This window comes from Salvia splendens, chromosome 18 (assembly GCF_004379255.2).
Source record: "Salvia splendens isolate huo1 chromosome 18, SspV2, whole genome shotgun sequence".
Lineage (NCBI taxonomy): Eukaryota > Viridiplantae > Streptophyta > Magnoliopsida > Lamiales > Lamiaceae > Salvia > Salvia splendens.
The window spans coordinates 24,899,884-24,912,298 of NC_056049.1; the positions used below are offsets into that span (position 1 = coordinate 24,899,884).

At 30.0% G+C, this 12,415-nt stretch overlaps 2 protein-coding genes across 3 annotated transcripts; one reads left to right on the top strand and one right to left on the bottom strand.

Moving 5' to 3' along the window:
- Window positions 1-4,556: 4,556 nt before the first annotated feature.
- Window positions 4,557-7,096, top strand: LOC121777480 (protein FAM133-like). 2 transcript variants are annotated; one of them, XM_042174754.1, is made up of 5 exons: window positions 4,557-4,828; window positions 5,659-5,760; window positions 5,974-6,115; window positions 6,194-6,240; window positions 6,756-7,096. In XM_042174754.1, exons 1-5 carry the CDS (start codon window positions 4,742-4,744, stop codon window positions 6,969-6,971), a joined length of 594 nt encoding a protein of 197 aa, XP_042030688.1. In that variant the 5' UTR covers window positions 4,557-4,741; the 3' UTR covers window positions 6,972-7,096. The 2 variants fall into 2 exon arrangements, with proteins under 2 accessions (XP_042030688.1, XP_042030689.1); XM_042174755.1 differs by lacking the exon at window positions 4,557-4,828 and having other exon boundaries at window positions 4,835-5,760; window positions 5,981-6,115.
- Window positions 7,097-7,583: 487 nt separating this feature from the next.
- LOC121776992 ((+)-neomenthol dehydrogenase-like) lies at window positions 7,584-10,129 on the bottom strand. The gene is made up of 4 exons (XM_042174124.1): window positions 10,068-10,129; window positions 9,542-9,800; window positions 8,601-8,783; window positions 7,584-7,991 (listed from the first exon to the last, which is right to left on the bottom strand). The coding sequence occupies exons 1-4, from the start codon at window positions 10,127-10,129 to the stop codon at window positions 7,584-7,586; spliced, it is 912 nt and encodes a 303-aa protein (XP_042030058.1).
- Window positions 10,130-12,415: the final 2,286 nt, after the last annotated feature.

Here is a 12,415-nt window from a genome sequence, read left to right on the forward strand (position 1 = left end):
TTAGGTAGCAATAAATTGATCTCAATTTCAAACTAATGAAATCACTAGTTAATATTCCATGAAATAAAATAAAATAAAACAAAATAAAACAATAGTTAATGTTCTCTTATTGATTTTATTAAGTGAATAAGGAGTATATTAATCATATACGGTGTTGTTCGGTTTCCTATGTAAAATAGTATTAAGATATAATCTATGAGTGACTTATGATATTTTAGTCATAAGAGTTCGACTAATTATCTCATGATTATTTATCTAGGATTGAGTTGTAGTATTGAATCTCATAAACCAAACTCACTACATATTTAATATCGGATACAATCTTGCAAACCAAACACCCCTACGAGGTCATGTATAAAAATATTGTAATATGACATACTGAAATCTACGAGTATAAAAATATTAATGACATTCGAATTAAATATTTAGAATGAAAAATACTCAAATCTATATAAAATGAATAATATTTAACGACAGATGTATATTTGAAGGCCGTTGCCTTCTAATTTCCACTGTGGCAAAGCGTAATTCACGGGTTTACTATGTGACCTCACTCTACTTTGTCGCATAGCCATTATCTTTGTCTTTTGATTTATTATTTCCTCTTTATTTCTGAATTCTTTTAGTTTCTTGTTTTTCTTCTGTCATCAAGTTTAAGGTTTCATTATCTACTCTCTGTTAATTATTTACTAATAAAAACAAATATTTTATGCATAATATATAAACTAGTAGAGGTATATATATAGTTTTATATTAATTGTATATAAAATTAGTACTCCGTACTACATATTTACCAAATATATTTCATATTGTCGAATCCATTAAACAAACAAGTTCCAATTCTATGAGCTAGTGATCTTAGTGTTATTAAACTAATCTAGTTTTAAAAGTTGAACAAGTACTAACTTGAAATCTTGTCAAGAAAGAAGGTTGTTTATAAATTTAACATTTATTTTTTTATTTAATACCCGCTTTGTTTATTGTGTGCGCGGAAGGGATGTATTTATAATAGGGATATTGGGTTTAATTATAGTATTTAATTGTAAATATGAGTTAAGTGTATGAGTTATGCTAATTTTTATATAAGATTGAGCTTCATAAATGATCCATGAACAATTGCGTTTGTATGCACGCGATCTCTAAAAAAAATCCTGCTTAATCTGTGAATTTACAAGTTACAACAATACTCTTTTATTACACATTTCAACTATTTCTTAAAACTCGTGCAGTCATGCCATAATAAAATGCACTCTTAAATTGGGACGAAATGAGTATCATTTATTCTCTATTTTCTCTCACACACACTTTTCTATATTCACTCGCTCGACACTAAAAAAAGATCTCATATGAGATTATATTTTAAGCTTATGGATAACTTTTTAATTTATTTTTCTAGGGCCATGTGCATAAGTATATCTGCGTAAAAACGCAATAATTAGGGATTATTTAAGAAGTGCACTTTTTTATCTAAACATGTTAATGGAGTTAATATAAATTAAATATAATGAGTAGCAATGAAGTAACTATCAAAAATAAAATAACATGTTATTCATAGACAATGTTTTAAGGTAGAGAGGTTGTATACTATGTTCAGTTGCATTTTATTCATCTTAACAATTTGGTAAATACTTATTAGCTACGTTCGGTCTCATGTACTCCTTCTGTCCCGGCCTAAGCGAGACGTTTCAATTTTGGCAAGAGAATTTAGGTAGTGGTATTTGATGAATTAAATTATTAATGGTAAAGTAAAAGAAATAGTAAAGTAAGAAAGATAAAAAGAGAATAAAGTAAGAGAGAATAAAAAAGTAGGCGAGATAAGAGGATAAAGTAGGAGAGGGGAGTGAGTTGATTGTTGCCAAAAAAAGAAACGTCTCATTTAGGTTGGGACGTACCAAAAAGGAATACGTCTAACTTAGGCTGGGACATAGGGAATAATTGAGTATGTGGAACTAGAACGTGAACCTTCAATTTTAACTTCAGTATTCATAATCACAAATTATTTGGATTTGGAATTAAATTATAATTACAATTCTTCTCATTCAATTTCACACATTGCACACACTACACACACATCATATCAATAATATTCATTTTTACCGAACAAATTATTTGGAATAAAATTATAATTCAATTCCTTAAAATTCGATTTCGTAGAATTTTGATTCAAATTTAATTCCAATTTCATGAACCAAAACCTATTCAAGTGATGATAAATAAATATCTATATAATATAAAAACGTTTTTCAATCGAGGGTGTGGTTGCCTACAAAAGCGCAAACTCTAGTTAATCCATAAACTTTTCATAGTATAATTAGGTTGATTACTTTTGTCAATTTAAATAAGAATTAATCTAAACGAATTACTATTATTCTTGTACATTGCGTGACAATTACAATTATAGGGACATGGTGTGCTTTCCAAATGTACACACTAATATATTTGTTTTTCATTTATTACAATGAAATTTTGATACATATACTTTTTTACTCCACGTATACTATCGCCGCTCAAGGCCAATTAAATAGCATGACATATTCTTTAAAGTTATCAAGTTTTAGTATTTTGTCTCTCACAATCAATACCTAATAATTACAAAATATCATAGCTCAGCCTTTCTCGTCTATTGAAGAATATAATAATTGATAGAAAAAAGATATAAAAAAAATATAGTGAGAATGATGGGGCTATATTTAGAAAGAACTAGTCATAGTATAAGTTTATTTTTACAAATATATAAATTAATAAATTTTACTAATATGAAATATAATTAATTGATTTATTTTAGCAATTTAAAATTTTAATTTACAAAATTAAAATCCAAAAATATAATCTACTGTGAGCAGTCATAGTGGGATTGTTTATCTTTACTCATTTAATATACAATTACTTTTTCATAAATGAGACATCTTGCTAATTGTGCATGGATTACTTTTTTGGAGCACTCATGCAATTATGGTACATTCTTTTTGAAAGACATAAATCTTTAATTTGAAAAGCTATTAAGATACCATTACATATTCAACTTTATAGTATTTTGCAATCATTATATTTGAATTCTAACACTTTTTGTTCTCTTTTGCAATAATCAAGGATTACAATAGTCTGACAAAATTTGAACTTTTAAGTCAAATTTTAGCCATACATTTTGTATCTGGAATGTAAATGTGGCCTTTAAGGTTATTAGCTTTTCTTTTAACATTATGCAACTACTATAATCAATGATTACAATTATTTGACAACATTTGGATACTTAAACCAAACTTCAGCCTTTGCCAATTTTTGTCAAAAAATCTAAAGTTATTTTTTGTTTTCAATAGTATTTCAAATTTTGATGGAATCTATTTGTTACATTTCACATATTCATATAATTATAATTTAATTGAGCTCAAGTCATCTTCCGATAAACTATAATGTTAAATAGTCGAATTATGAATGCCCACCTGTTTTTTTAGAATTTTCTTTTCGAATTAAAACATAACAATTAAATAGTATTATAACATTACTAATAATTATTCATTTATGTATATTTACTAAGATAAGCTTGTGTGACTAGGCTTAATAGTTTTATGAAAATTATACTCCACTAAGCTATATTTCATATTTTTGGCCCAAAACGCTTTCCTATCAATTATTGTAAGCCCAATATTATATTCCGATGTACCCAAATATTGTGGAAGCCCATTAGTCGAATCTTTGTCCACCAAAATAAATTGTTTAAAAGGGCGTTTCTGAAAAAAATATTATTCTTTTCTCGAGTTCTTGAAAATTTGAAAAATGTGATTACGCTTAAATATATGGAATGATTAAATCATTATGGTACAATTCTTTTATTTGTATATGTCACTTTAATATTGCTCCTGTTTAGTTTTGTTTATGTTAGTTATTTTATTTTACATTTCTATATTTATACATAGATAAAATGGCTTTTATTTCTATGTAATTTGTACAATTAATTAATAAAATAATAATGTAATAACCAATTTTCAAGTGTTGAGATTAAACTCAATGTATTAAATGTGTGTGTGGGAGTGGTGCACTGGTGCTCACGAATCATATAGTAAAATATATGGTCATGTTAAGTTGAGATTTTTTAGCTTAATTGAAAATTGAGATGCATTTTCAGTTAATTATCCATAACATTTTTAAAATGTCAACTGCAAGTAGATTATGTTAATTCGGGGGTATTATCGTCAATAGCATGCACATCAAATGTCAACTGCAAGTAGATTATGTTAATTCGGGGGTATTATCGTCAATAGAATGCACATCAAATGTCAACAACTTATAGTTGATATTATATGTGTATAGTTGACATGAATTGTATATGTAGTTGACATTATATGTGTGTAGTTGACATGAATTGTATATTTAGATGACAAAAAAAATTAAAAACAAATTTTAAAAATAATATTTATTAAATAAAATGTATCATGAAATTACTATTCCATCATTTCATAATTAATTAATCTAAAAATATTTTGAACGTCTCAAATTCTAACCAATAAATTTCGAAATATTAATGCTAGTAGTATTAATTATTAAATCTGCCACAAATTCCAACCCTTCCTCAACCTCACAAGTTCGCACAAACAACAAAACCACCATTTTCATCCTCAATAATTCTCCATAAATCAATGGAATGAATTTAATTATTCGGATTCGCTGCCTGTTTCATGAATCTCGTATCGAAATTCTTCTCGAAAATTGTTAGATAAAATTTTAGAATTTACTATCTCGAGAAATGGGGAAAAATCAAGCGTACAAAGCGATGCAAAGATCTCGGCTTGGCTCGAGCTCCGCCGCGCCGGATGAGGTCGAAGATGGCATGGTTCGTACCCTTTCATACTGTATTCTGTAGCGCTTATTATTAATTTTCCATATAAGATGTTCAATTTAGGGAGGTTAGTTGACGGAGATGCTAAACTTCATGATGATTTGTGATATGCTTAATGAGTTAATTACTTAATTGAATGAATGAATTAAATTGAATTTGGAGGATTTAGGATGACAATGTGTAGTTGTAAACTTGTTGCTTAGAAAGAGTGTTTTAGAACTGATATGAGCTGGACAGATTAGAATTTAGTGTTTTGGGGGGATTGTTAGGGTTTTGGAAATCATGAAGCTATGGGCATTGGCTCTTGCTCAGTTGAGGTTGTGCTGAAGAAAAAATTAGGATAAATCTGATTCTGATTTGGGGTGTTCTTTGTTAATGTTGATGAGTTTGTTAACTGTTAACATCCATCTATGATGAGCTTGATCGAGTGGAAAGAGAAGAAAAACACTACATACTAGCTACTTACTTTTGGTATTGGTAATGAGGAAGCTTTGTGCCTCTGTTGATATGATTTAAGTTGGAATGCTATATGTGGAAAATTGATAATGTTGTCGGATGTGCAATGTATTATTGGAACAAAGAGGGTAATTTGACTTGATATTAGCAGTGCAATGTTATTTTTGAGGCTTCCGGTTCTTCAGTTTTAAACATCGTCCGACATTCAAAGGAAGATTTCACATTTCTAGTGCTAGTTAGTACCTCAGTAGACTGGAATTGATCGAGATATTTGGTTGTTGCCGGACGAATTTGTAGTGTTATTCTTCCTTTTGCTGCTGCTACTTCAATGTATTTCGGCTGTACTTTTCTGATGAGGACTGTCGCAGGTGGATGGTTCATTTCATTCACCAGAATGGCATGCTGCTCGTTTGGCAAGTCTCAAAACTTCTCATACAATTACTTGGGAGGAGTACAAGAAGAAGCAAAAGGTTATTTATGATTATTTGCTTTTAGGCTTGCATTTTTTTCGTGTCTTTCATAATCCTGATCCCCTTTTTGCTGAACACTTTGTGGGCTCAAACCAAGCTTCATTGCAAATTGTAACTCGGTCGACCATATTCTGTATTTTTACTTGATTCATGCTTTAAACAGTGCTGGCCTGTTTGCATAAATATATCAGATTCTAACGATGTATTTGCTAGGAGGAAGAAATGAGAAGGGGAGAGTTGGAAGCGGATAAAGACAAGATGATGAGAGAGTATAGAGCTCAGCTAGACGCTGAAAGATCACGTAAACTTGCACAAGGGAAAAACCACTCCAGCAGCAAATCCAAGCTCAAAAGGGGTAATTTTTTGAGTGGCCAATGATTTTTTTGCCTATAAACAAAACTAGCTCTTTATGTTATCTGTACTGTTTTTGCAGATAAGAAGGACAAAGATTCAAAGAAACACAGCAGCAAGAAGCGAAAGGTGCATTACCATACTTCCCATTTAGATATTCAAACTTTAGGCTTAATTGATGGTATAAATTTATGGTTCGCAATGATGCTTCCGTGGCTTATAATTCTATTTTTTATTAAAAAGGGCACCATAAAATTAACAATACGAGATAGATAAAACACTCAATTGATGAAGGAACGTATAGGGGATTACGCACTGTCCACTGCTAGAACTCTTCGAACTAGTCTTTCCACTTCTTAGACCTAGAGTTCGACCAACAATATGGCTTTTCTGACTGAATGGATACTTCAATTTGCATCATATCATCCTTCTCTCGACCCCCTTTTGTTTAGGTTCGTTCTTCGCCTTTAGAAACTGCCATCTCAATTTTCTTCTCAACGTTTAGGTTCGTTCTGATTTTATAACAATATTATTCTAGTTGCTTGAACTATCAATGAAGGTCGAGCTTCTTTTAGAAAAAGTATTTGCAGTACCTCATTACGAATGCTAATTGTAATCAATTGCACACGGCATGTCAATTTCAGCGTTCGAAGAGATCTTCGGATTCCAGTTCAAGCTCGTCATCAGAAACATCGAGCAGTGATGATGACGAGAGAGAGTCAAAGCGATCAAAGTCGAGGTCAAGGTGGAGCAAGAAAGAGAAGAAGCGGCGTTCAAGATCAAAGCACTCGAGCAGTGAAAATGAAGACGCTAACGGGCCTTTGCCGCTCTCCAGATTCTTTGGGAGCGTGAAAAGTTGATCTCAGCTCAACGGTGACATGTACTATGTAATATTTTATGTGGATTTTGAGCAAAAAGAAAAATTAAATTTTTATTGGAATTTCAACAATTTTCCCTTTAATTACATTTATATATGAAAAATCGACATCTTTTGAATTACTTCTCCCTAATTGAGGAGTACTATTATGGTATTTCTGAATATGAAACCACTATATCCCAATACTAATTATTACGAATTTATATCATTTGTTCTATCCTTTTCTTCCTTACAATTTCTTGATTTATTTAATCAAAACTAAAGCAATTTTTTTGACTTTGATAATATTTAATGATAAATAAGTTTTACTACATTGTACTAACTAATTTTATTATAAAAGTAATATACAAAAACATAAGAGTAATTCACATCCCAAAAAAAAGTTTGCACTCACGTTCCTTTATATTTTACTTGTGATGATCTCAAATGAAACGATTGATAAAAGACTAAGAGAATAATAAGTTCGATAATAAAACTATAGAATTGCACTAATTAAACAAAAGATAGGATGTCACACATGAATAACAACCCCAATCACAACACTAGGATAACAAACTCAAAGAAACCAAATTAAGAGCTATACTATTATATCCCATCACAACTTGGAATAAATAGGGTTACTCGACCCTATAACAAAAAACATCCCGGTGGGCATCTCGTCCACCGGGAGCAAGGCGAGGCGGGCGCCGATCGCAGCAACAGTGTCGGCCGTGTGCAAGCCCTTGCCACCTGTCATCGAGGTCTGAGTGAAGCCGGGGCAGAAGCAATTGACACTAATTTGCTCTTCATCATTTCCTTTATAACGTCTAGCCAAGATTTTGGAGTATGAATTAAGAGCCAATTTAGAAACTGCATAATCAGTCCAAATTTGGGGCCATCCATTGCTTTTCCATGTCCCATTTTTCACATCTTTGAGGAATAAATTGAGCATTTCTTCTATTTGGGATTCTGATAGATTTTCTTCATCGAGAAGCATTGCTTTTAATTTGGGATTCTTGAGCTTCTGCAAGGGACAAATTGTATTTATGTTGTTACAAAAATGGAAATAGAATACTCGATGCAGTTATTTGAAAATTGGGCTAATTTGAAATTTAAATCATTACTCATGATCCACATAAAAATCAAAACTGGATTTATCGATTTTTTCATAACATCAAATAAATAAATAAACAAATTGAATTTTATGTTTTTATATAATTTGTAAAATTTGGTCGATAACAATTTTCAGGTATTAGAATGAAACCAAATCAATTAAAAAAATACTAATACAAACGTATACTAGTATTAAATAGTAACAGTGCCCATGGATTATGCATATACAAAATATAGTATAACATATTCCCCGTCCTAGCTAGCTAAAGTGATTGATTTCTATTTGATCGTTATTTTGAAAACATGATAATATATAGTTAAATTGGAGAAAAAGTAACGTAAAAAAGAGAATAATTTTCTTTTATAGTAACTTTTACGAGCATTGCACGCAATATTTTGTTAGAGTTTTATATACTAAATGATATACTACTATCTCAATTAATAGTTTTATATACTAAATGATATACTACTATCTCAATTAACATATCATTAATTATGATTAGCTTAATTTCATACTCACATTTAATAATCCAAGCCTTGAGCTGATATTGAGAATCCTCGCCGCCGTGGTTTGGCGACGGAAGAGCGGCAGAAGGGCCTCTGTCAGCATTTTCGGGCCATAGAAATTGGTTCGCACCACCGTCTCGGCCTGCTCCACCGAATTCTCGTATAGCTCGTTGAACGACACCGCAGCATTATTTATCTGAATATAAATAAATATACAAATTAAATTTATTTTCATGGTACCAACATTAAATTACAAATTTTATTGCTAAGAATTAAAGAAATGAAGCCAAGTTCTGCATTTTTCAAAAGGAAAAAAAGAAATGAAGTGTAGTTGATTATTAGTAGTACAAAAAGAGTATTGTTACATTAATTGTTTAATGCATTCATCTATCATATTCAAAGAAGTGACCTATCTAGGAGAATCAATTTGACGAAGTCATTCAACTTTCCTAATTAGGAATGGTCCAAACTTGTATAGAATAATTTGGATTTAATCAATAAATGATTTTTAACTTCATTCAATATTTATTTTTGAATATATAGATAATATTAAATCGCTATATTTTCCAATCATAGTTGACTTCCATCATTTATTAAGTAGCTCTACCATAATTTAGATTCACCAAACAAGAAGTATTCAATTTTAGTCTATAAATATTCTAAAAATATATTAGTACCCGGATACGACTAGCCATTTTGACTCATGACATGGAAATTTTGTTTCTTCCAACCTTCTTTCCTATTAATTTATATTCTAATTTATTTGGTCGGTTTACCACACCCAAATCAGAATTTATAACTTAATAGTATAACTATTATAAAATCTCCCGTAAATAAATAAAATTATTGTACGTAAGCCAAAAACTGTAAAATACTAGTAGTACATATTTTTATAAGAACATAACAAATAAATAAAAAATTTACTATAATAAAAAAAATCACCAAAGAACTCACCAGTATATCCACAACACCAAAAGCTTGTTGAAACCATGTCACAAATTTTTCAATCGAATATTGGTTAGAAATATCAAGGCAACTAAAATGAACATGTAAGCCTTCATTCTTCAATGCTTCAACCGCCGCTAGGCCGCGACCGGTGTCTCTTGCTGTGAGAACCACCGTCAGCCCTAGCTCCGCCAGCCGCCTAACTAGGGCGAACCCGATGCCCTTGTTAGCTCCAGTCACTATCGCTACAGTCTCCTTCGACCACCACCTATATATAGAACATCAATTCAAAAAAAAAAATTCTTCTAAAATACATGAATAATAGTAGTAAATATTGTAAATTACTAATCATATTTCATTTTCAGAGTTTTACTTGCCAAAAAAAATAGCAAGCTAACAATACATAGACAATTCAAAATGTTGAACTTTTTTGGGGGATTTCGTATAGTTCGAACTTTCTTGCTCGCCATCTTCACTGACTCTGAGTATTTTACTTAATCGAGAAAAAAATAGAGAATCTCGTGTGAAGACGTACCTTGATATAGGATGGTAAATTGGAGAAACAATGATGGTGTTTGCATCCTCTTTATTCGACATATTGAAAGACTTTGCAAGTGATAGATACTATTGAAAAAATTGAATGAAACAGGAAATGAACACTTATGTATTTATATACAAATCGATAAGAAATATTTTAATTAATGTAACATGCTGCTGGAAGATAATGTGTGTGACATAAAATATTCATGAGGAAAGCACAGTCTGAAAAGCTTGAAAATATATTGTGGCTTGGAATCTTCATAAGTCACAACCAAACATAAGTTAATTAATCAATTAATATGTGTATGTCAAGTAATATAAAGAAAAACAAAATCATAATTAATTGAATTAGTAATCGGGTTGAATATTGTACGGCCCTGCGGTAATTTTCGAGATCTATGCACAATTTTTTTATTTTAAATTTAATTTTGGATCGATGCTAAACAATTAAATTTAACATAAAAGTATATACAATTGAAATTAAGGATAGTAAATAAAAAATAGTGAAAGTGAGAAAGCATGACGGCCTACATGTTCCTCTCCACAAACACCAAAATACTAAGGTTAATTAATTTTTAAGTATTAACGAAAAAGTTTTTCTTTTCAATTGAGACTTGTTTGTTTCAAAGGGATGAGATCGATGACGCCATATTTGAATATGAACTAAACAATTATATTTAAATATTAACAGCTGCATAATATCAGAAATTCAAAAGTCATGTGCATGTGAATAATTAACGTATTATAGTAAGTAATGCATGAGACTCGATAGAGTGCATGGCAATTATTTTTATGAAATACTCTAATAAATTAATTTATAATGTAAGATTTAATTAGATGCACATGAGAATTATTTAATCCAACCTAACATCGTTTGAATTTAATTACACACATACATTATAAGTTTACATCATGTTTCCGAACTCTATGACTTTGAATTAGTCAATAATCATGGTTCTATCTATAATTAGGATAACTTTCTTCATACAAATAATTTTGTTACATTATTTTTTTATCTAAATTTATATTATATACCTTTAAATGTGATTACGTGCTTTTTTCTTGAGATTAGTTTATAATAATAGCTGAAACTTTGGCACTTTGTAGCACTTATTTTCTTAGAATTGTTATCTTGTCGCTTCTATTTATCCATTTTCCCATTCTACCACATAAATAGAGTTGTTATACAAATATAAAAAATTATGATAAATGACAATTACAGTGACAAGATAAAATGACTTAATGACTTCCACACCATCGTATTCAATTATATTTTTGGAGACCTAGTATTTTTTTTAATTTAAACAAAACACCAAGAGTAAAAAATTGGCAAACATCAGAATAAAATAGTACAATACAGAAACAATTATAAACAAAAACCATAAAAAAACAATATTATTTAAAAAAAATGCAAAATCCAAAATTATTATACGATAAAGCAAATGAGCAGCACCCATCCCGCCGAAATATATCATAACACTTTGGTTTATTAGATGGTGCAATTCCAACATAGATTGCCACATCTCCCAAACTTTTGAAACTCAAAAAAATAAAGCAAACTCCATAAAGAAAGCAAACACAACTCTTATTTAATCTTTGTTATAGAATAATTATACGGTATAGAATTATAAGATGATATGTTAGTTAGGTATACAAAAGTATGTGGTCCTGATTCTAGTAAAAGATAAATTAACTGTCAAATGCTACAATATATAACTATATTTAATTTTTTATCTCATGCTTTATTCGTGGGTGTGACATTAATAAGAGTAATACTATATTTTACTATAGGGGCTACTTAGATCAGGGACCAGTTACTAATTGGGCGTGACACATTAAAAATTACAGAGAATTGGTGTTTGATTATGTGAGCCACTTAGATTAGGGGACTAGTAATTGTCTAACTAAAAGTGATTAAACATGTGCTGCCTAATTACACAGTGATTGATTTCATTAATTATTTATATTTTTTCCCTATTAAAAGACACGAGATTCCAAGACAATGTGAAAAATTAAATATTATTTTGCGACTTTACCGAGTTCGAATTTTTAAATATTCGAAGGTGGGAATGATGTGTTCATCTTCAAACACGCTCATATATTAAAATTTATTTGGATTTTGTGTAGTCGAATACAAACCATTAAAATTAAAGATTTTATTCTGTCAGAAGATCCTAATAATTTGTTTAATCTGTTGTAAGTTTCACAATGAATCAATGTGACCAATAAATGAGCCGATCAAAACCAAATTCGACATTTAGCTAGTTTTTCTTGACTTGACACGATTAAAAAAATATAAGTAAAATGAGTAGAAAAAGCAATTGAAATATAAACTTCATTCTG

Coding starts and splice junctions, on each gene's coding strand:
- LOC121777480 (XM_042174754.1), top strand. CDS start 4,742: ATGGGGAAAAATCAAGCGTACAAAGCGATGCAAAGATCTCGGCTTGGC. Junction 6,116..6,193: donor CAAATCCAAGCTCAAAAGGG/GTAATTTTTTGA, acceptor CTGTTTTTGCAG/ATAAGAAGGACAAAGATTCA. Junction 6,241..6,755: donor ACAGCAGCAAGAAGCGAAAG/GTGCATTACCAT, acceptor TGTCAATTTCAG/CGTTCGAAGAGATCTTCGGA.
- LOC121776992 (XM_042174124.1), bottom strand. CDS start 10,129: ATGTCGAATAAAGAGGATGCAAACACCATCATTGTTTCTCCAATTTAC. Junction 9,801..10,067: donor ATTTACCATCCTATATCAAG/GTACGTCTTCAC, acceptor TTCTATATATAG/GTGGTGGTCGAAGGAGACTG. Junction 7,992..8,600: donor CAAGGCTTGGATTATTAAAT/GTGAGTATGAAA, acceptor TGTCCCTTGCAG/AAGCTCAAGAATCCCAAATT.